Source organism: Anomalospiza imberbis, chromosome 2, assembly GCF_031753505.1.
Source record: "Anomalospiza imberbis isolate Cuckoo-Finch-1a 21T00152 chromosome 2, ASM3175350v1, whole genome shotgun sequence".
Lineage (NCBI taxonomy): Eukaryota > Metazoa > Chordata > Aves > Passeriformes > Viduidae > Anomalospiza > Anomalospiza imberbis.
Window position 1 is genome coordinate 14,500,782 of NC_089682.1, and position 21,273 is coordinate 14,522,054.

The 21,273-nt window shown below is 39.3% G+C and overlaps 1 protein-coding gene and 1 long non-coding RNA gene across 4 annotated transcripts in view; one reads left to right on the forward strand and one right to left on the reverse strand.

The window, feature by feature from the left end:
* The window catches only part of LOC137468309 (uncharacterized), a 405,810-nt gene that overhangs the window by 347,534 nt on the left and 37,003 nt on the right, over positions 1 to 21,273 (forward strand). The gene's annotated exons all lie outside the window — the stretch shown is intronic.
* Positions 1 to 21,273, reverse strand: part of PHEX (phosphate regulating endopeptidase X-linked) — a 107,055-nt gene that overhangs the window by 42,985 nt on the left and 42,797 nt on the right. For all 3 annotated transcript variants that reach the window (XM_068179878.1, XM_068179879.1, XM_068179875.1), the window contains exons 10-12: positions 15,214 to 15,307; positions 10,174 to 10,302; positions 6,619 to 6,720 (exon numbers count right to left, since the gene is read on the reverse strand). In XM_068179878.1, coding sequence (XP_068035979.1) covers positions 6,619 to 6,720; positions 10,174 to 10,302; positions 15,214 to 15,307 — 325 coding nt within the window. The remainder of the gene's footprint in view (positions 1 to 6,618; positions 6,721 to 10,173; positions 10,303 to 15,213; positions 15,308 to 21,273) is intronic.

Here is a 21,273-nt window from a genome sequence, read left to right on the forward strand (position 1 = left end):
ACCCCTAGAGATAAATTTAATGCACAAAGGAATTGCAGACATATTGGAAAAGAGTTAAAAAGTGACTCTGCCTTTTCCAAACTTCAACACATTCCAACTTTATAAGGCTCATTGCTCCCTGCAATGCAACTACTTCAGTACAACCAGGCCCTCAAATTTTTTGCATTCAGACAGAGACTACCCTAATTTCAGAATGCTCACTTCCACAAAGGAGAAGCATGGCTAAGGTTTAATTGGCATTCAACAAAAGTACACTTTCCAGCTGAGAAATAGGAAAGTTGCTTCAAGAATATTTGAATCAAACTTTCCAATAAAACCAGTAAATTAGAAAGTCAGCAGCCACCCCTATAGGCTTTTGAACAGGAATGAAGTATATAACTGAAATTAGAGTATTTGGAAATTTCTCCTGCTTTTCTTAGCTCTTCTGAAGTATGTTTAGCAGTTTCTGTGAGTGCTCTGAAGCAGTCTTACACTTTGTGAAGTTCTCTGACATCCTTAAAGCAAAGATATAAAGTGAACTTAAAGGAATATGTAAAAGGTGTTTTGCAAGCTTTAGTTTTGAAATTCCATCCCTCTAACCAAATATTGTTCTATCAATTTTGTGCTGGCTTTCATTCTAGAAATAGCCATCGAAATCAGAGGCACTGAGTCTCAGGGCTGGTTCCAGTGTCATATTTTTGTATTCATTTTCATAGGATGGGTCCACAGACCCCACAAGACTCAAAAGGCATTTCTAATTTTTGCAGAACACTGAGTAACCACTTTCAAGACTAGATGATTTGTCATCTTTGTGCAAAGTAGCTTGGCATTAAGCAAGATTAATTTCAGCTCCTGAAGCTGTGGTGCCTGGCCTTTTTGTCTGGGCTTGCCTCAGGTCTCAATGAAATGTTATTTCAGAACTGTATCTAGCCTTGGACAGTCTATGTGAAGAAAAGCAGGAGGCTCCTTTCTCCCAGTATGTATTGCTGTGCCAAGACTTTACAGAAGCAAGAGTGAGCACAAAAAGAGAATAGGCAATGATAATTCTCTGGTTTCTGCACTACCATAACATAGGAGAAGGTTTTCAGTCAAGCAAAAAGACATTCTTTTCACCCAGAGAGCACTGTGAAGCAGTGGGGCTCATTGCTTTGGGAAGTTGTGGATGATGAAAATTATTGTGGGTTCAAAAAGTCATTAGACAAACTCACAGGAGGAAAATATGAATAAATACAAAGACACCCCTTCTGGCTCAGGAAGCAAGTGAGCTGCAGTTTGTCAGAGGCCAGGAAAGGACAGTGGGAATGTGTCCCTTTATGCTCGCCCTGTCCTTGCGTTCATCTCTAAACATCTGCTACTGTTTGGCCACTGTCCGAAGCAGGCACTGGACTCTGCTCTGAGTAGTATAACTGTCATGGCCATAGTGAAATCACCCAAATGTGAGAGAGAGAAACCAAGGAGAACTGGGAAAGGGGAGTGTGGCTCAGATAAGTGACTGCAGGGCTGGATAGGGCCAGCAAGTTCTGGCTGGGAAACAAATGGCTTCAGTGGGATAACCCACAGACACCTACATCCTTTAAAGTACCTATACTTTGTAAAATCAGGGCTTGTACAGATGGCTCTTGATTTCCTAAGGGCTATTGGCCCGAATTACACTGTGTTGTCTAGGGAGGTTTGCTGTAGTTCTTTGAAGACGCAGAACAAACCCTGTAGGCTAAACAAAGGTACGTAACACTGCCCGAGAGAGCCACCTATAGCTAGGTCCTGATGTTTTGCTCCTCTTGACTCAGTCTTCAGACTCAGAGATGTGGAGAAAACAAATGTTGCATATACAACTTCCTTAGAAGCAAAGCAAAGCAGCAGGCAAGTTCAGGAGCCAAATGATTGCACAGTGACCCTGGGATTTGTGCTCCATGACTTAAGGAGGTTAATAATGTTACAGAAAAATCTTACTAGAGGAAAAACAAGCTCTTTTTTTGGCTTATTATCCATGCTTTAAAAATAGTACTGCAAAGCACAAGAACTAACTTCCAAATAGGAACTTATTCCTGTGCCATAGCCTAACAGGATATTTTACAAGAGAATTGCAGAATTTAAGAAAAACGTCTTTTTTGAAGCCTCCAGTTAAACCCAAGAACAAAGGACATTTTAGGAAGGAAAAATAGTGATTAATAAAATTATGGTTCCTGCCCAGGAGTGGGAATAATTTAACATGTCAGTGATGATCTTCCATTGTGATCTTCCATTGAATTATCCTTTGAAGAGCAGAAGCAATAAATTACCATTTTAAAGAAGTGAGCCCTCATCACACAAGTTACATCAATGGAGTTTCAGTTGTGGGTTCCCCCTTTCCCCTGTGGCTCACCATGCCAAAACACAGCGGTCAATACCATTTAGCCACCATAGCTGGCTGCATTCTGCACCTTCATTGTAAGGGAAACAAAAGGGTGTTCCCTTCTCTCCTCCACCCCTGCAGTCCTGCTCAGAGGCTGTGACGTGGCCATGGGTAAATCACAGAACATGCATTTGAAGAGTGTTGCCAGACACACCCTTGGAGCAGCATCTGGTTGAATAATTTCTCAGTTCTGCAAATGAGGGCAAAATGTAATGACCCTTACAAAAGGGTGACTAAAAGCACAAGAACAGAAACCTGTTTGGGGTGTTTGTTTGTTTGTTTATCAGAATATTCCACTGAAAATTCGGGGGGTTAACAGACATACTTGAAGCAAATTTGAGATGATAGTCAAATACGGTACAATAAAGAATAGAGCAGAGGAGTAAGGACAGGAGAGAAAACAGCATGACAGCTCAGAGCCGAGCGCTTCTATCGGGCTCGGAGCTCCTTTGGAAGCAGCGTGAGCTCCATCCAGAGAGCCAGGTGAGAACTGCACGTGAAGGCAGAGCCACCTCACCCTGTTAGAAACCTTTTCTGTAAGACTGGCTTTTAGATGGTCTGGTTTAAATCCATCTTTCGATCACAGAAAGATAGGAATGGAAGGGAGAGAGAGGGGTAAATTATTAGATGTTATCTCATTATATTGTTTTGTTACAAAAGGAATGTCAAACCTTAACTCCAAACTATACAATGGCTAAAGAGATTATTCTCAGACATCAAGGCAATTGTTCCCTGTGTCACATGGAGTAGAAGACTTGATCCTTTTAACATCAAATTAGTAGTGTCCCCTCTGAGTAACATAAAACAACAGGACAGACACAGAGTCACAGACAGAGTGATTAGATAGAGCTGAAAGGCTGCCTAAAACAAAATTCACAAATACTTTCTACCAGAGGGTCTTTTGTAAGTCCTTTGGAGGTCGATGGTTCCTTTGATTGCAAAACATCAGGCTGACAGCAAGGTATACAAATTTGGCCTCAGCCAAGCACAAAATAAAGGTGGCCATCAGTCAGAAAACGGGAAGCAAGAAAACACATAAAACAGTGAGTATCTGAACCACAGAGAAGATTTGCCATTAATTCTCTTTCAAACCTGCCCATGTCCTTTACATTACAATGTTGTCATCTAAAGATACAGTCACCACAAGGCTCCCTATGCTCATTGTCCAGACACCCAGATCCCATATTGACCCTTTTCTTCTTTCAGGAAATGAGTAAAAAATTTGTTAATGACCCAAATATGCCTGGAATTAAAGAAAAACTAAAGGAAATTAAATAGATCACATGGAGCAGGCACAGTAAACAAAACCACCGTCAGGTTTCTGCAGTTAATTTCTTTTCAGAGCATTTGAACATTTCAAAAATGATATATGATTAAAAATACAGAGGATGAGCAGAATATCTGAATCAGTCACTTCCATATTGGACACAGTTCTGCCATGGAACTTAGAGCAGAACCTCCAATTTGCACTGCTACAAGGGACAATGTGACAGGTACTGATGAAAACATAAATGACCAAAATATCCTTTACCTAACTAATAGCATCCTTTCTTTACTTAATTGATAGAATAGAATTAGAATATTTCGGTTGGAAGGAAGAATATCATGTCCAACAGCCAGACCACCTCAGGGTGACCAAAAGTTAAAGCACAATGTTAAGGGCATTGTCCAAATGCTTCTTAAACACAGGTTTGGGCCATTGACCACCTCTCCAGAAAATTTATTCCAGTGTTTGACCACCCACTTGGTAAAGAAAAGCTTCCAAATGTCCAGTCCAACCTCTCCTGATGAAGTAGCTTTGAACTGTTCCCACACATGCTGTCACTGGACCCCAGGAAGATGAGATCAGCACCTCCCTCTCCACTTTCCCACTGCAGGAAGATGCAGAGGTGGCCCCTCAGCCTCCTTTTCTCCAAACCAGACCGCCCCCAAGTCCCTAGCTGTTGCCCTGCACCCTCTCTCTCCCAGTTTATACTTGGTACCTGGCGTTTCTCCATCCTGGGTGCAGTCCAGCATGTGGATGACATTTATTGACAAAGAAACACAACTTTTACAGATCTCTACAATAAAGTAATAGTGGGGTTTTTTTGACCAACTAATGTCCCTCATAAAATTCATGCTTGTCTGTGCTGCTTTATTAAAGCCTAAGTATTTAAAAAGTAACAGAAGAAAGTGCTAGGCTCATGAGATTTAATTAGAACAGTGTAACAGATTTTGAAGGTTCTGCTGTATTATAAAACTTAGATTTCCCCTGTGAATTATCTGACCCTACATGTAATGAATCTATTTATTGAATTAATTCATCCAAGATTTCCAGGACAAATAGAAGATCTATCATTAACAATAAGTAATATTTAATAAACATGCACACACTCCATGCTTGGAAATCTACCAAATGTCTCTCTAGGCTCTTTCCTTCCAGCTAAGTAGCTATTTCTGTGGATCTGAACTTAAACTTGTAGACGTAAGCCATATCACATAATTGTTGCTGCAGTATCTAAGGCATTACATAACACTCATGTCTTACAAGTTTGACTTTGTTCCTATGTCAGCACACTATGAAATGGTTTTTCAGTTCAGTGAGAATGATTTTGAACCACTGGCTATACATTTGATAGTACTATGGCTTGTAGTATTATTTTTGTTGTACTTATGGAATTTAGTTTGTCATGCATTGTTCAGCCCAGACTCACCCCACTAACTTCAGAACCTTCAATGACATGTCCAAATTGGGAGCAAAGTGCCATGTGCTTCCAAAATCTGTCAACAGAGGGAAACAGCCATCTCTACCTACCAAAGATCTAGCCTACCTTCTGACAAAAATCCTCCTTAAAACGGGAAAAGGAGAGCTTTTTTTTGGGAGTGCATTTGGTTTTGGCAATGTTTGTATTTTTCCCTGCTGAAAGGCAGGTAGCAAATTTTGAACAAAGTCCCTAAGCATGTTGTGATATAGAAATATCTTTATTAAGGAAATCATTAGAAAAGCCTCCTGCTCTTATTTTGCATCAATTTTAACAAATATCTAAATTACAGATCATTGTATTTCTATTGGTCTTTCTAGCAAAAAAAAAAAAAGTGTAACAGCCAGGAAGAAGTAATAACTGCAGCCCATTTACCACCAGGTTAGCAGGACATAAATGTAATTTTACTATTGTTCTCTTGTTATAGAGTTTATTGGTGCATTTATGCAGCTCTATTTCATTTGCACATATATGAAGAGCACTGCTGTAGAAAATGTAAATGGACTGCATATGGAATTTAAATCTTTCCAATGATAAAATTGCTCAACAGCCTTTTCATTAGAATAACTAAGAATTTTGAAGTCCATGTTTGCTTTTAAATTAAAACACTGCTATTTTTATTTGAGCACAGAGAGCAGGAAAAGTTCAGTTGCATTTGCCTGTCAGTTTATTCAAAGAGCATGCTTACTAATTCACTGATATCCCATTGCCTCAATAAATAAGGACACAGACCTACACAACGTCCTCCACTTGTCTTTTTATACACCCTCTCCAATTGCTGCTATGGGGGCTGAGCTCTGCATCTGGACAATCTTCCTTTCCACTCATCACATGCTGTATATGTGAGAATAGGGTGAAAAGGAGGTTTAGAGTACATCCTCTGGCCTTCACCTTTGCCTCCTGCATTTTATTGTGACTTTATCTGAAAGCAATCAGGACCAGTGATGCCATCCTTGACTATAACACTTCATAACTGGCCTTATTCTGTCAGGAAATGGATGTTCAGCTGGGATTGCCATTACACTCTCAAAAGACAGCTCTCAAGTTAGGCCTCCCACCACAGCACTGGAAAAACTGTGAAACTTGAATTATTCTCATATCCCCTTCTAGGCTAGATCCTCCATCTTCACAGCAAATACCCTTGGCTGTCACAGGTGGTTTAGGCACTGTTTTCTGTCTATAGATTGCCGTGTCCCTGGGATCCCAGTCAAGGTGAAGACTTCATCAAGAAAAGCCAAATCTGAAATAAGCTCATAGTCTACATCAGCCAGAGCTAGATAGGGGAAGGTGGACACAAGGAAAGAAGAACAAGGTAACAAAAATAACTTCAGCAGAGAAGCAGGAGCTCAGATGGCTCAGCGTCCAGAGAAACAAATGTGTCCCTTCACAAAGAAAATGATCAGTAAGTAAGTGGAACTGCAAATACTGTCCATGGCATACTGTTATTACTCAAGTCAAATCTTTATCATAACAGGATTTTACTTATTCAACATTTATATTTATTACCTTCTCATGAGCTTTTCTTTTTGTTTTAGAGTCCATCCAGTCATTCTCCTTTTCTAACATGTCGATAAAAGCCCAGCGAATTCCTTCAGTCAATTCCTCCATCTGCAAAATATTTATTAAATCCATCCCCAGTAAAATATATCATGGTGGAATCACTGTAAGGAAAGGTTTGGTGTATGTAGGAGTGATAGATTTGTTTAGACCACAAATGATTGCAGATCAGATGGTGTCTGCTGTCCTTTCTTGAAGGCTCATTTCTGCTTTCTGCAGTGCTAAGACACTTCTTCTGACGGTAAGAAGTCTTCTTTCCCTTCTGGCATCACACACCCTGTTCATTGCTGATCATTTCATGTCATATTTGTGAGAATACCCATCTTGAAATCATAAAAAACACTGAGAGATTTGCAGTCCTTTGGGGAGATTTCTGTCCCTTAGGTTCTAGATCACTGGCCCATGCAAAAGAGCCAGCTGCAAGGCATTTGTACAAATAAAGCCTTTACTTCAGAGAGAATGTCTGTGGTCTGGTTTGGTTTATGTGAGACTGAGACATGCCTTATTAATACTGGAAAAGAACTGAAACTTGGCTGACAGCATCATGATCCAAATACAAAACAGAATCCAAATCTTTAGCCTGTATTTAGCTGCATTTGTGAAGCATTGCTACCCTTTACTTACTGCAGGGAAGGAGGCCCTGGCTCACACCACTGAGCAGCCTTAACTGCTTCTGTGGTCCTGGACCACCAGTGACAGCTTGGATCTGTGCAAAACTGGTAAACCTACAACCACTTCATCTCAGCTGCTTCTTCAGACACCTCTGCAGAGCCAAGACCACATCTCAAGCAAGTAAAAAATAATAATAATAGGACTGTTCATTGAGTATGCACACTAAGAAAACCCTGAAATGACAAAAAATCAGAAAATAATGGCTAAGATATGCATTATATGAGTCTGAAGAGCCCTCATTCCTATAGATCTGTCTGGCAGCCCAGAAAAGTGTATGCAACCAGCTGTGTCTATTTACGTCAGCAGACGAACCCCACGACAAATAGCCCTGGGAATGCTGTGAGAGTGAGGCAATGAGGGAGATCCAGCCATTGCCTGAGTCCTTTAGCACAAACCAGACTTGAGACAGCACAAGACATGACAGATACCCATTAGATGAAGACTTATTGGAACTTTGTGTTATCAGTTATGTTACATTTAAAAATAATGAAAATGTCAAGCAGCAGAGATTTGTATAATCTTATTCTATAAATCTAGTAGATCTGAAATGTCATTAAAAGCAGGGACTAAACTCTCAAAAGTAACATTACTTTTAGCTAAATTGTCATTAATGTATCAGACGAACATTTTAATCTGGAACTGTCCTTTATTTGCGGTGCAGTCAGAAAAAATGTAGCAAAGTTCCTTGGATCACTCATTTTTTTCTTACCCTTTTCAAAAAACATTTTCTTATTTTTAGAGGCAAAATGGGTCAACCACAGCAGTTCTAGCATTAAGTATGACTAAGGAGTAAATATTCACAGTAAACTGCATCCCAGGAAATAGGGTAACTTGAAGATATTGATGACAGAGCACTGACTCAATTAACTTCATTCACTAATGAGGTGAACTCCCTGTATTTGGGGGTTACAAGTTCAAACTCAAGCTCTGCAGCTGGGCCCTGGTGAATACTTAGGCTTTATGCAGCAGCTGTAGCTGCAGGGGGCAGGGGCAGAAACCTATTCCTCCTATCAAAGTTATTACTGAAACTGCTCAGGCGTATCTGTAAAAAACACTGCAGGCACTCTGAGTTAGAAGCAGTGCTATATTTAGACACAAATAATGTCTTTCTTGATAAAAGAAGTATCTAAGGTATGAAACATCAATCACAAAACATGGGGGGGAAAGAATCCATATTATCGGTAACTCAGGATTTGCTTATCATAGATAGATATATGCCATAAGCCAGAAAAAAAAAAAGAAAAAAAACCTGTACAAATAAGAGTGCTTTACTCACATGCTTTCTTACTGCTTAAGAAAGAGAAATAGAACTGAAAACCACTGAAATGAAAATGATAACACCACAAATTATTAACTTGAAAAGCATACTTCTAAATGAAATGCAATGAATTTCATCTGTATGTAGTTTTATCTCCGTGGGTTTTTCATTTTAAGACTGAATTTTGTGACCTACACTATGAATTTTATATGCATTTCTCACTATGGGTGCTACTGCGAATTCAGACTTGATAATTTTCCAAAGTTTTGGTCTAAAAGGAATGTGCATACTAAGAAACATCCTAATTAACTTGCATTTCAAGAGAAACTCTGCTCTATCTGCTTCTCATAATTTTTCCTCACATATGCAAATACAAAAAAGTATCCATCCCCTCCATAAAGTGTACATTTCTTATACTCCTACTCTTCCCACTTATCTGTGCAGGATAACATACTGCATATGCCTGGCATATTTTGCCACAAAATGGCCAAGTAGCACATTACAAACTGGATCAAGAAAAAGGAGATTGAAAAACTGGATCTCAGAGAGGAAACTCCAGTTGAAGGCAAATACGAAAAGAAATGCAGAACCTGAGAGGGAAACAGATGACAAAGATTTGGACAAATCAAATAAGTGTGTGCTTTCTAAAATGGAATCCTTCCCTGAGAAAGCAGTTTAAATAGATTAAGTCAAAGAGACAAACTCAGGCTACAGAGCCAGGGCAGTGCAGGGCTTTCACAGAGCTGTTGCTCCCAGCACAGGGTGCCATCTCATGTTTCCTAAATGGTTGTGCCTCTCCTGCATGGAGAGCTAAGTTCAATGACTAAATTAGTCAGTTTGAAACTGATTACTGCTGGAAAATCAATGGCTGTAAAAGCAGATATTGGAAAACTTTATAAGAAAAACATGAACTGAAAGTAAGTCATAAATTATTGTGAAGGGTAATTAATTATTTGAATATTGAAAATTTTAGAATGAGGATGAACATCTCTCTAGACTCAAAGAATGGAAGAATATTTCCTTCTGCTGTTCAGCAGAAAAGATTGGAATCACAGATATAAACTCTCACTATGTGATTCTCAGCTTCCCTTAATTTGGGCCAGACATCAGTCAGATGTTTCTTGCTCAGATCATGGGTGAAGGAAACACAGCTTTGAAAGAGTAATCCTAAAGCAGAGAAATCTCAACCAGTTTTTTGATTAGTCAGTAAAAACTTTACCATAATAAATTATATTAGCTATACTAAACCATTTCTGATCAATACCCCTTACTCTGTTCCTGCACAGCTGGCTGTAACTATTTACATAAATCAACAGTGTTCAACCTGGCTTTGAACTGGCTGCTTATTTGTCTGAAGGACTGCAGATGGAAAGAAGGGGAAGTGCCCAGATGGGCAGAAAGGCAGCACTTCTTGAAATTCATTCAATTTTGTCATAGTGTTTTGGGGTTTTTAAATTCAATGAAAACATTTTCAAGAATCTTCTCTATTTAAACTTTGGTGTAACATCAGAGGCAATTTGTGAGGATGAAACCACTAGCTGAAAATATCCAGACAGAGGTTGCAGAGGACTCACCATCTCTTTCTTGTCTTCTTGAAAATGGGCTTTCACAAACATCTTACCCACAACGTAGGGGAGGGCATTTTCTACAAGGTCCACACATTTATCCCACTGAGGCAGCAAAGTTGTAGTGCCATGGATCACCTGTTGACAGGGGCAAGTATTAGGCCATAACATCATACTGCTTAAGAAGAATCCATATGTGGTATAGGCCAAAGCATATTTGCAAAAGGCCACCAAAAGGACACAAAAATGATACTCTACAGTTATTTCTATTTTCATCCAATGCTATGACAAATATTTTGAACACCACAAAATACCTGTAAGATTTTAAACTTCAGAACAGTGCAATAGTAGCAGTGATTTAGAGAGACTAGGCTTAGAGAATTAGTGCTTACTTTGGACTAATCTTGGTATTCTTTCTGTGTGAGAGACAATTTCCTCTAGAAAAACCCTGCTGTATCTCCTGAAAACATTTGCCTCTCCTCTGACAGGGTGAGAAGCCTAGGGAGATTGTCCTCATGAAAATTGGGTTAATCCTTATGAAATACCTCCTGCAGAGCCCTCCATTGCCATGAACTAATGACATCTAACACAGATGCGTACATGCTCACACCTTCTTGTCATGTACCTGTCCAACCAGTTTTACAGCAGTTTGTATAAAATAGTAAGATTGCTTTCAGCTCCTTTCCCAAATGGAGCATTTTCAGGAGAAAAGAGGTTTAAATCATCAAGAACACAATATGTTTGTCTCCTCCCAGAAAAACAGTCACTCTGTTGCAGTAGAAAGATGTTGGTAGAACAACTTGCATGTTTTACTAAAGGAATGGTATTAAATACATACTTTCAGGCTCTGATGATGTCACCATAAATGAACTTCAAAAGAAATAGTCAAGAATGGCCAACACAGCAAGGAACAAGGCAAAACAGATCTCAAGAGCATTTGCTGTCTTGTTTTCTGTTTCTCACAGGAATAATGTTATTACTGTGGGTACTTAGCTAACATTATATTGCTTGTCAAGATGGAGTTTGTGTAAATAAATACTGCACACAAGATAGAAGATAAGTCCATGTGAGCAATAAGCAGTGCTGACTTAAGAAAATTTTGTTATTTTCAATGTTCAAAGTGTTCCCTTTCCACTTAGGGAACTTCTTAAGCTTCTCCACAGAGAACAAGCACAATTCCAGTCCAGCCGTTAATACCTGACAGCTGTGTAAAGGTAGAGTATAGTCAGCATCAGACAGAACAGGTGGGATAGAGATTTTGGCCTCTCACAGATTATAAAAGCTTCTTAAGCACCAATTTTGCAGTTTCTGAGACCTTTCTTTTTCCATTTATTCTCCTTCTTTGAGCACAAGATTAAATGTCCAGCAAAATGAAGGATTTGGATTTGTCTTTTTCCAATAGAAAAATATTTCATTGGAAAATTCCAGAGCAGCTTAACCCTCAGCCATTGAAATTGAGATATTTTGGTAGTTCAAAGATTGATTTTTCCCTATCATATTGTCTGTAATTAAGCATAATCAATGACTCACACTTAAATACACCAGTGAATTGCATTTCCAAGTGCTTTTTATTAATACTGTATATGCAGTAATAGATTTTCGATGGTGAAGAGTACATTGCTTCTAAAAAGAACTCCTATTAGTCAAACCAATACACAATAAGGTGATATTTTTTATAAACAGAGCCAAATTTGAAAATTGACTCCTTTTCCAAATTCTTTAACCTTTCTACGTAACACAACAAAACACTAAAAAAAAAGATAAGAACAAAAGAGAAGAAAATTTCTCTCTGGGGTCAGAGTAAACCTGCAATGAAGCTTTTTCCTGACACAGGGGGAAGAAGGGGAGTTATGGCATTAGTCATCAGAGCTTGAAATTCCTTCCAAAAGCTGTGAGTATGCATCAGCCATAGAAATAGTCAGGAGACAGAGCTGGCTTTTATACTGTGACATACTATTATTACAACATAATAATTATCATTATTTTGATGGAGGCTTGACTGTAAGGAGGACATAAAGGCAGCACAGGCTGTGAGACCAATAAAAATAGAGCTGAGAGGAATAGATTATATCTCACAGCTGGTTTATTGATATTTATGTCACAACAGCAACAGGAACTCCCTCAAATGGTCCTCCTAATATTAATGTACCACTCTAAAACACAGTACTTCAGGTAGTAACAGTGGCTATAAATAGCAGGTTTCAAGACCTCCTAGTCAATTCAGAACTTCACGACACAATTAACCAACTTCTTCCCCAGGTGCCACTGCACATTTACAAGGTCTCAAAGTGCCACTGCAGAGGAGCTGCTGATAGTTGCTTGTGTGATACTCAAAGCACTTTCTCTAGAGTCAGCAGGTTTGTCCTATTTCTAAACCTGAATTTTTTTTAAAGTTCTCATCATGTATTTTTCCTTCTCCTTGCAAAGATTTTAAGGCCTTGGTGCCAAGATTTCTACATACAAGGTATAAAAGCCACCAATAGAAAATGAGAATCTGGTGAAAAGAGATATTCTGCTTATGATGGTTGAGGCTGACTGAATTAACGAAACAATGAATGTATAAATACATCTTTTCCTTTAAGGGTCATTGATTTATCTCATGGTCGTATCTTTTTAGTAGTTATTCAATGTTTTATTCACTTACCTGGCAGAGGGGTTGGTGTGTCCTTTTTATGATCCTAAAGTGCTTCTAGTTCTCCATCCTCTGACTAAATAAATCTATTCAACAATAGAGCAGTCCAATGCCTTGGACTCCATTCCTCATGTCCTTTCTATTGACCTGTGAAGCCTACGCCCATGTACATGGCCAGTATTGTTTAACTTATTCATCAGTGACTTGGAGGAAGGGACAGAGGCCTCCTCAGCGAGTTCACTGAAGACACAGAGCTGGGAGGAGTGGCCAATACCCCCGAGAGCTGGGCAGCCCTTCAGAAGGGAGACAGGCTGGAGAGATGGGCAGAGGAATGGTCTGGAATTCAGAAAAGGCAAATGCGGGGCCCTGCACTGGGGAAGGACAAGCCCAGGCACCAGCACAGGTTGGGGGTGACCTGCTGGAAAGCAGCTCTGCAGAGAAGGGCCGGGGGGTCCTGGTGGACAGTGAGCTGTCCATGAGCCAGCAGTGCCCTGGGGCCAAGATAGACAATGGGATCCTGGGGTGCATCAGGGAGAGCAGTGCCAGCGGGTCAGGGAGGTGATCCTGCCCCTCCACCCAGCCCCAGTGAGATGAGGGTATCTGGAGTGCTGTGTCCAGTTCTGGGCTCCTCCGGACAAGACAGACACAGAGTTCCTGGAACAGATCCAGTGAAGGGAAACAAGGATGAAGAGACTGGAACATCTCTCTTATGAGGAAAGTCTGAAGGAGCTGAGCCTGTTCAGCCTTGAGAAGAGACAACTGAGAGGGAAGGCCATCACTGTTTAAGAGTATCTGCAGGGGAGGTGCCAAGAGGATGGAGCCTTTTGGAGGCTCTTTTCTGTGATGCTGAGCAATAGGACCAGAGGCAGAAATTGATGCACAAGAAGTTCCATGTGAACATGAGGAAGAATTTCTTCCCTGTGCAGTGACCGAGCACTGGCACAGATTGCCCAGAGAGGGTGTGGAACTCCTTCACTGGAGATGTTCAAGAACCATCTGGGCACAATCCTGTGCCATGTGCTCTGGGATGGCCCTGCTTGAGAAGGGAGGGAGGCTGGACCAGATGACCCCACTGTGGTCCCTTCCAATCTGACCCATTTTGTAATTCTATGACAGCCTTGATGAGATTATTAATAAGCAATTAATCACTTTGAATTAGATTTCTCCCTAAGCTTCTATGTGCCAGAGATGTGACAGCAGCCAGTTACCATATTAAAATGCACAATATCTAAAGCTTAATGTTTCCTTTCAGGATTTTTTCTGCCATTATATAACTCAATGTAACTCAGTATTATGCTACAGACTGGCTGATAGCCAGCAGCAATCTATTTTACCTGACTAGCAAGAAATGTCCCAGGAAGAGACACCTATAAACTTGTCACTGTGGTTCTAACAGCCAGTTTCTCATATGCTACATGAAGAAAATAGCATCTTTAACAAGACTATTTTGAATATGATCTCAGAAGTACAAGAAGATGCCTTTCCTGTGCAGTTTCCCTCAAGCTATTGGAATTTATTTTTAGGTATGTGATCAACTCAGAACTATTCCAGTATTACTCAAAGCAAAAGAGTATAGGTTCTTTAATTAGTCACCTGTATGCCTCACCAAGGAGGACAGAACACCCACACCTCCTGCACCATGCCAGCCTCCTGTTGTCAGCCAATTTTCATAATGGCAAAGTTCACCATCCAAAGTGGCTTAGACACACGACAAAGTACCAGGTTCAGTTTCATCCATGGTTTACTTAAGGAGCCCTCACACTGCCCACACAATTACCAAGGTGGCTTTCTATTCAGGGTTCACTTAATCAAATGTCTGTGTTTTACATAAATGCCCCTGTTACTGAACAGATAATTAGTTCTGCTCTCACAGCTTGTGGCAGTTTTCTGGTTCTTCTGAAACCCCAAGCTGGAAGGCACCTGATCATCTTCTCTCTGGAAATGGCTGGGTATCCTTTTGCTAGAACATATGTAATGGCATTAGAGCATGGGAGAGCTTTGAGCAAGCTTTAAAAAAGTTAAATCCTAGATTTCTGTTTTAGTACAGCTGTATTCACAAATGGGCAAACAGTAGTTTTCAAAAAGTTCAGATTTTGGTAAAAAGGGTTTGGCCTGAATGTCACAGCCCACATAACTTAATTCAAGATTCTGCAAAAGAAAACTAAATTTTTAAAGGGGAGGTTTCAAAACCTCTTTAACATCACCTAAAAGACTTTTTTGTTTTAGTGTCATATTAGTGTCATATAAATGTCTTAGTGTCAAACACAAAAATATCTAGGTCAATTGTTTTAGAGGGTGTCTTCAAAAAAAAGTTTATTCAATAAATTTACCCAGCATGGAAAACATTTTGCAACTATAAGGGAAACCAACAGTGTAAACACTAGGACCCTTGTAAATGCTATGAAAGCATAACTTACCCGAGCAAATTCCAGCCATCGATACTGAAAACGTCTGCTGAGGTTAAATAACCTCGAATAAACCATCCTCCATACCAGGTAATTGGCAAGAGTCCTGTTAAAGCAGGCATATTTTTATCAGACATGTAAACACATATGATGTATCACAAAGCACTCACAGAAATTGTTCCACAAACATTTTACCTGAATGCTGGAAACTTCACCTTAAAAATTAATGAGTGTTGGCCAAATTGATAAATCCCAATTACATGGAAGAATCTGTATGATTGCAGCCATTTTATATATAATTGCCCCATGATAACCATCTTCTAGAGATTATTTATAGCAGATCCATCACCTAGTACATAATTTTAGGTAATGTTTTTTTTTTTCAAAAGGCAGCTTTCATTTTCCTTAGAAGTGGCAAGAACTGTGCTATAATAATAGTTGCATCAAAGTTCTATCCAGAGATTAACTAGTTCTTCTTTCGTAGATCAAAGTGAATGTTATCTCCCCTCATTAGCAGGATACATAAATGGTAACAGAATAGATAACAGTCCATCCCATATACACTCTCATTATCTCATATTTGTATCTTTCATTAGAAGTTATCAATATGCTTTGAAAACTTCTCCTATTCACAAAGTTATTAAAGTTTTACCATTCCTATTTTGTCAGATGGATAAGTGAAATACCAAAAAAGAGAAGTATCACTAACAAAAATCTTATAAGAATTGAGGCTGAGAGATCAAGGAAGAGCTTGTTTAAAATTCCCAGGAGATCTGGCATCCTTGCCCCTTTTCTAAAACTTTGGGCACCTGACTGGAGGATTTATCCAACCTTGATTGATCTCTCTCCATGTTCAGCAGTGGCTGTATGAGCTAAAAGTGCATTCTGAAATACACAATTCAACCTCAAACAGTCTCAAAACAAGTTCAACAATAGCCTACACTTACTACTCTCGTCTTCTTTTATGCATGACATATTTTTCAAGGATAGTCATTCTTCAAAGCTAGGATATTCATATGTTATTTGTTCCCCACTGGGATATAGATAACATTTTTGACAGGCCATAGACTTCTCTGTAGATAGGAAAATGGCTTCTATGCAACCGAGGGTGCTGTTATGGACTGTCTGAACAACTCCCCCATCTCTAAAAATCCCATTTCTACAATCTCCCGTTGCCATAAGTGTGGGGCAATGCAGCTGTTGCTGCATTGTCACTCCATTAGCATCACTCAGAGACACATCCCAAGCAGCTCCCTCCTCTGAATCATAACAGCTTGGGAACACACTTTGTGGGCATGCTCTCTTGACAGCAGCATTTGCTTGAGACATAAGTTCAGTTTTGCCTCTAACCAAGCTCCAGTCCACCCACACAAAGGCTTCAGCTCAAGATGTGTTGTTGCATCTCTCACACTGGGTATATTCCCTCTTTTAGTACACAGATATATTCTATAGTGCACCTAAATGCCCACAATAATTGTAAAACATATCTGAAAAAAGATTTTTTAGCATGCATAATGTACATTTATAAGATAGTACATGTCACAAAAGCCAAAATTGTTAGCTTTTTTTAGATAATCACACCATTTTAAGGTAATGTTTAGGATCATTAAAAATTCATTTCAACCTAAGAAATGCCACAAAGTTCAGATTTTCCCCTTAACAAGTTTCTGACAATGTGGAATTTTCTCACTCAATGACAAGTGAAGCACCCTTAAATCTCTCAGCTCTCACTGTTTTGGTAAATGACTCCAGCTCCAGAAACCTCACAACAATCTGCCTCAGATATTTCAGCAGAGCTGAAGAATATCCAGCTGTAGCAACTTCTGCAGCATGTATACAAATCTTACAGATTAAAAGGTTAAAGATTTGCTTCCAATCAAAAGCCTTAGGTAAAATCCTTAGCTAACTCAATCACTATCACACACCGATTATGTATTACAATTTGATACTTAATCACAAAACCAAAATCAATTCTGTCTTTTGTGTACTTGTTTTCACACAGCAATGCTTGTCCTTACATTTGAGTTGGGGAACCTCTCTCAAACTGGTAGTGAATGAAAGACTGAAATTAATAAAGGCTGGGTCTCAAAGGGTGACTTATTGAAAAACAGTAATATCAACAAGAATTCAGAAATGTTTGTGTCAGGTATAAGTCATGCAGGCAGATGACAGTGCAGGAAATATAACTAATTGGAGATTGGTTTAATTTGGGAAGGAAAAGGCTGACACGTGCTAAAACCAAGTTGTCTGATGAGACAGTAATAATTCCAGATTGTAACCACAACAGAACCCACAATGCATTAAACAACAGGGAGGTTCCACTTGAATGCTTGTGAATCGGGGGTGGGCAACAGGTGGAAAGGTTGAGGGCGTTTGTTGTCATGTGTTTGAAGCCCAGTGTGCTTTAGTTTGTTTTTCAAAACAAAATAAAATAGTAATTTATCTGAATTTGTTTACTTATTTGTGAAATGATTATTTTACATTTTGGGCTAACTATGCAAACTTCAAATAATTGTATTATCTTCAGCTGGCTTAAAAACTGACACTTTTTGCTGATAAAGTTACTACAGTGCAGATCTTGGGGTGATTTTCATCCTAGTTTCACAAATAAATTCTCTGACGCTCAGAGAAGTTAATATCTACACGTTGAGCAAAATCCAGTACACAAATAAAACATAAAAATCCTCTCTGCTCTTTCGATGGGACCAGACTATTTGTTGCTGTAACCTTTCAGAAGAGTACACTCTATTTTAACTTCCTGTTAAATGCCTGTTGCAGAAAGTGTAGGCTTCCTTCTAACCAGTATGACCCTTATTGTGACACACACTCCCAAAGGAAGTGGTAGAGAGATTGTTTGCTGGGACAGTTAAAATTATACCAGTACTTATGAATATTTACTAAAGTACTTTCTGTCCTGTCTGAGAATAAAGTAGGTTGCTCATGTAAAATTCTATGAGTTTGCAATATTTTAATCAACAGACATGGTAGCAATTAAAGAGGACAGATTTAATATGAGATAGGTGGAAAAATTAATTGACATTTTAAGAAAAAGATCCCTCACAAATTTTAGATCTGTTTGACAATTCAATTCGGAATTGAGTCACGAATCAAATTATAAGTACTGAAAAACTTTTGCCTCTATTGCTAGAGGCACTAATTCAAGGGAAATTATTGTAACTTCTCTGATTTTTCAGATGCAGACTAAGACCAGAAAAGAGATCCAGTGCCTCCCTCTTTCTCTGCAGAAAATTCCTCATATGCTATAGAGTTCTTCTCAATTAATAATCCCATATTGCAAAGATATGAGAAGGTAAGACAAGGGAAATGGGGCCTACAAGAAAGCTGGAGAGGGACATTTTACAAGGACATGGAGTGATAGACAAGGGGGACTGGCTTTAGACTGAACAAGGATAGATTTATCAGCTATTAGGAGGAAATTCTTTACTGTGAGGGAGATGAGGCACTGAACAAGTTGTCCTGTGAGGCTGGGAATGCCCCATCCCTGAAAGTGTTCAAGGCCAGGCTGCCCTTGCCCTTAAGAGTATGTCATGACAATGGGGCTCTGAGCAACCCAGCCTGGTGCAAGGTGTCCCTGCCTGTGGCAGGGGTTCTGAAACAAGGTAATCTATAGGGTCCCTTCCAATCCAAACCATTCTATGGTTCTATTAAGCGAATTATGCATTCTGAGACCTATGAGAATGATAAAGCTGCTTCTTTCAACAGCTGCATAGATCTCCAGAAAGGGTGCAATTTAGAGTATCCTATTTAGGGCTCCCATAAAGCACCAGCACACTGGTAACAGGGAAGGGATATAAGCTTTTAATTAGTGCCAGGAGAGCTCTATCTCCCCCTTCACATGGCACAGCTGTACTGGAGCTCTGCCATTGCTCATTTACATCACAGCTACACACACACACACATCTCTTCTTCCTGTAATAGAGATAAACCCCATAAAAATGAATTAGTACACCAAGAAGCTGAAGGTATCCCTGAAGACCCCCTACAAAGGTGTGACTTACTTCAGCACCTGACATGACTAAGGCTAGCTATCCCCAAGCTGGTGGGAACTCCTGCAGGCTGGTTGCTGAGCTTCTTGGGCAGCTTGCTATGGAGAGTCCAGCTCCTGGGCTGGAGTCACAGCACTGCCCTGGCCTGGGGACTTCAGATTGACCTCTGGACACTACTGCACCTATTTCAAGCTCCACACAGCAACTTGATTATATGCAGTTAAGTAAAATTCTGCTAAACTCATGCTACACCATGTCCATGTACTCTCTTCTAGTAAATTACCCCGTTAATGATTTCACAATTCAAGACTGCTCAGCAGGTTCTCTGAGAGAGAAATTTTTAATACAAGGATTGTAAGTCTGTACAACTTGCCACCTCCAACACAAAGTGCTTCTGTAGCCAGACTTAATTTTCACTCCATTCTTTCCTCCACATGAAACAAACTTCATGAAATACTTTACCAGATCACTGGCAAAATTCTGGGGCATGCGCCATCTTTTTGTGACATTTTAAATAGTACTGAGGTTAGCAGGGCGTTCATTCAGGAAGAAGACACACAAGGCACTGGAATAAAAGTATAATTTAGGGATAGCCTTGTAACATGAAAGAATATTAACTTGGTGAAAGCACCTGCTTTTCCTAATGACACTCCATCTCCTGAAATGATGAGAAGATAATTCCTATTATGAACACTGAAGCAAATCTAAAATTTTGAAATGCTTTTCTAGGAATTTCTGGTCTAGATATTTACAGTAACAAATCAAATTCATGTTGTTTACATTAAATAAATCTTTAAAATGTCATATGGAGAATGACAAATGAGGTTACCTGAAAGAAAATATCCCTATTAAACTTTCAGAGTTCACCCTACAGGGAAACGCTGAGACCTCATTGTTAGGAGTTCACATTGAGATGATTTCCTAATTTTCTCAGGCCAGATAGCAAGGTTACCTCTGGAGCAGACTTTGACACTTTAAGTAATGAACATTATCACCTAATAGATAAACATGATCTTGGTTATCGTGCCTGGGCTGTTTGAATACATTTTACACAAAATGATTTGAAGAATTTGTGTAATTCTTGAATTACACAAGAATTTGAAGCCTGCTTGGGTTCAGTTTAGCACTATTTGCCATTTCTAACATTTTATGATGCAAATTTCTTAGGATAAGAGTGGGCAGAAAATGCCTAAGCCATTAACACCTATAAAATATGAAGTGTGAATATACTGGAACTGGTTTTGCTCACCCTCTCCTCCTGACCTGTGAGATCAGAAACCTGGTCTTGAGCTTTGCTAAAGACAGGCATTGCAATTATTTCTGGTCATTACTCCAGCCTCCTTCTGCCAAGACGCACAGGCTGGCTTAAATTCTCTTGAATACTCAGATTTTCCTTGAATAAGAAACCAATGGAAAAAGTCCTCAGGTATTTACTATGTAGTTACAGAATATATTTGCATCTAAGTGTATTTGTATGCAGGGGATAACAAATTCCCTGTTATCTTGCTAGATATGCATCCTCTAAATCACACATTTATACCCACTGATGTAACAAAGTTTGAGTTAGAAAGCAGGGACAGCCCAAATAATTTTTAAAACTTTCCTCAATAGATTAATATTGGCAGCAGTAATGCTACTTTTCAGAATCTTTTTAAAGAAAGGATATTTGATGATCTTTAGTCAAATCAGTAATTTTTATTTTTCTAATTGTTTTATTTGTGTGCTATTTTTACAGGTACTATGAATTAATGTAAGCATCCCATCACCAGTGACAGAGAGAGAGACAATAGAAGAATAATCTTTGTCCTTTGTTTCCTGAAATACATTTGGTTGTGGCCATACTGTACGATCAGCAAATATTGATATTTGGAGACAACATCTTAACAAAATTTATTTTCAAGTTCAGTAACATGCCTCAGAGACCAAATTATCACAGAAATCCCTTAGATGTCATCAATAAGGGTGTTTCAAATGGGATGGCACTTTTTCATTACTGCCCAAAGCTGTCTTGCTTCCCTGTGCAAAGGACATCTACCATGTTTAATTTGAGCTACCTGCATTTTAC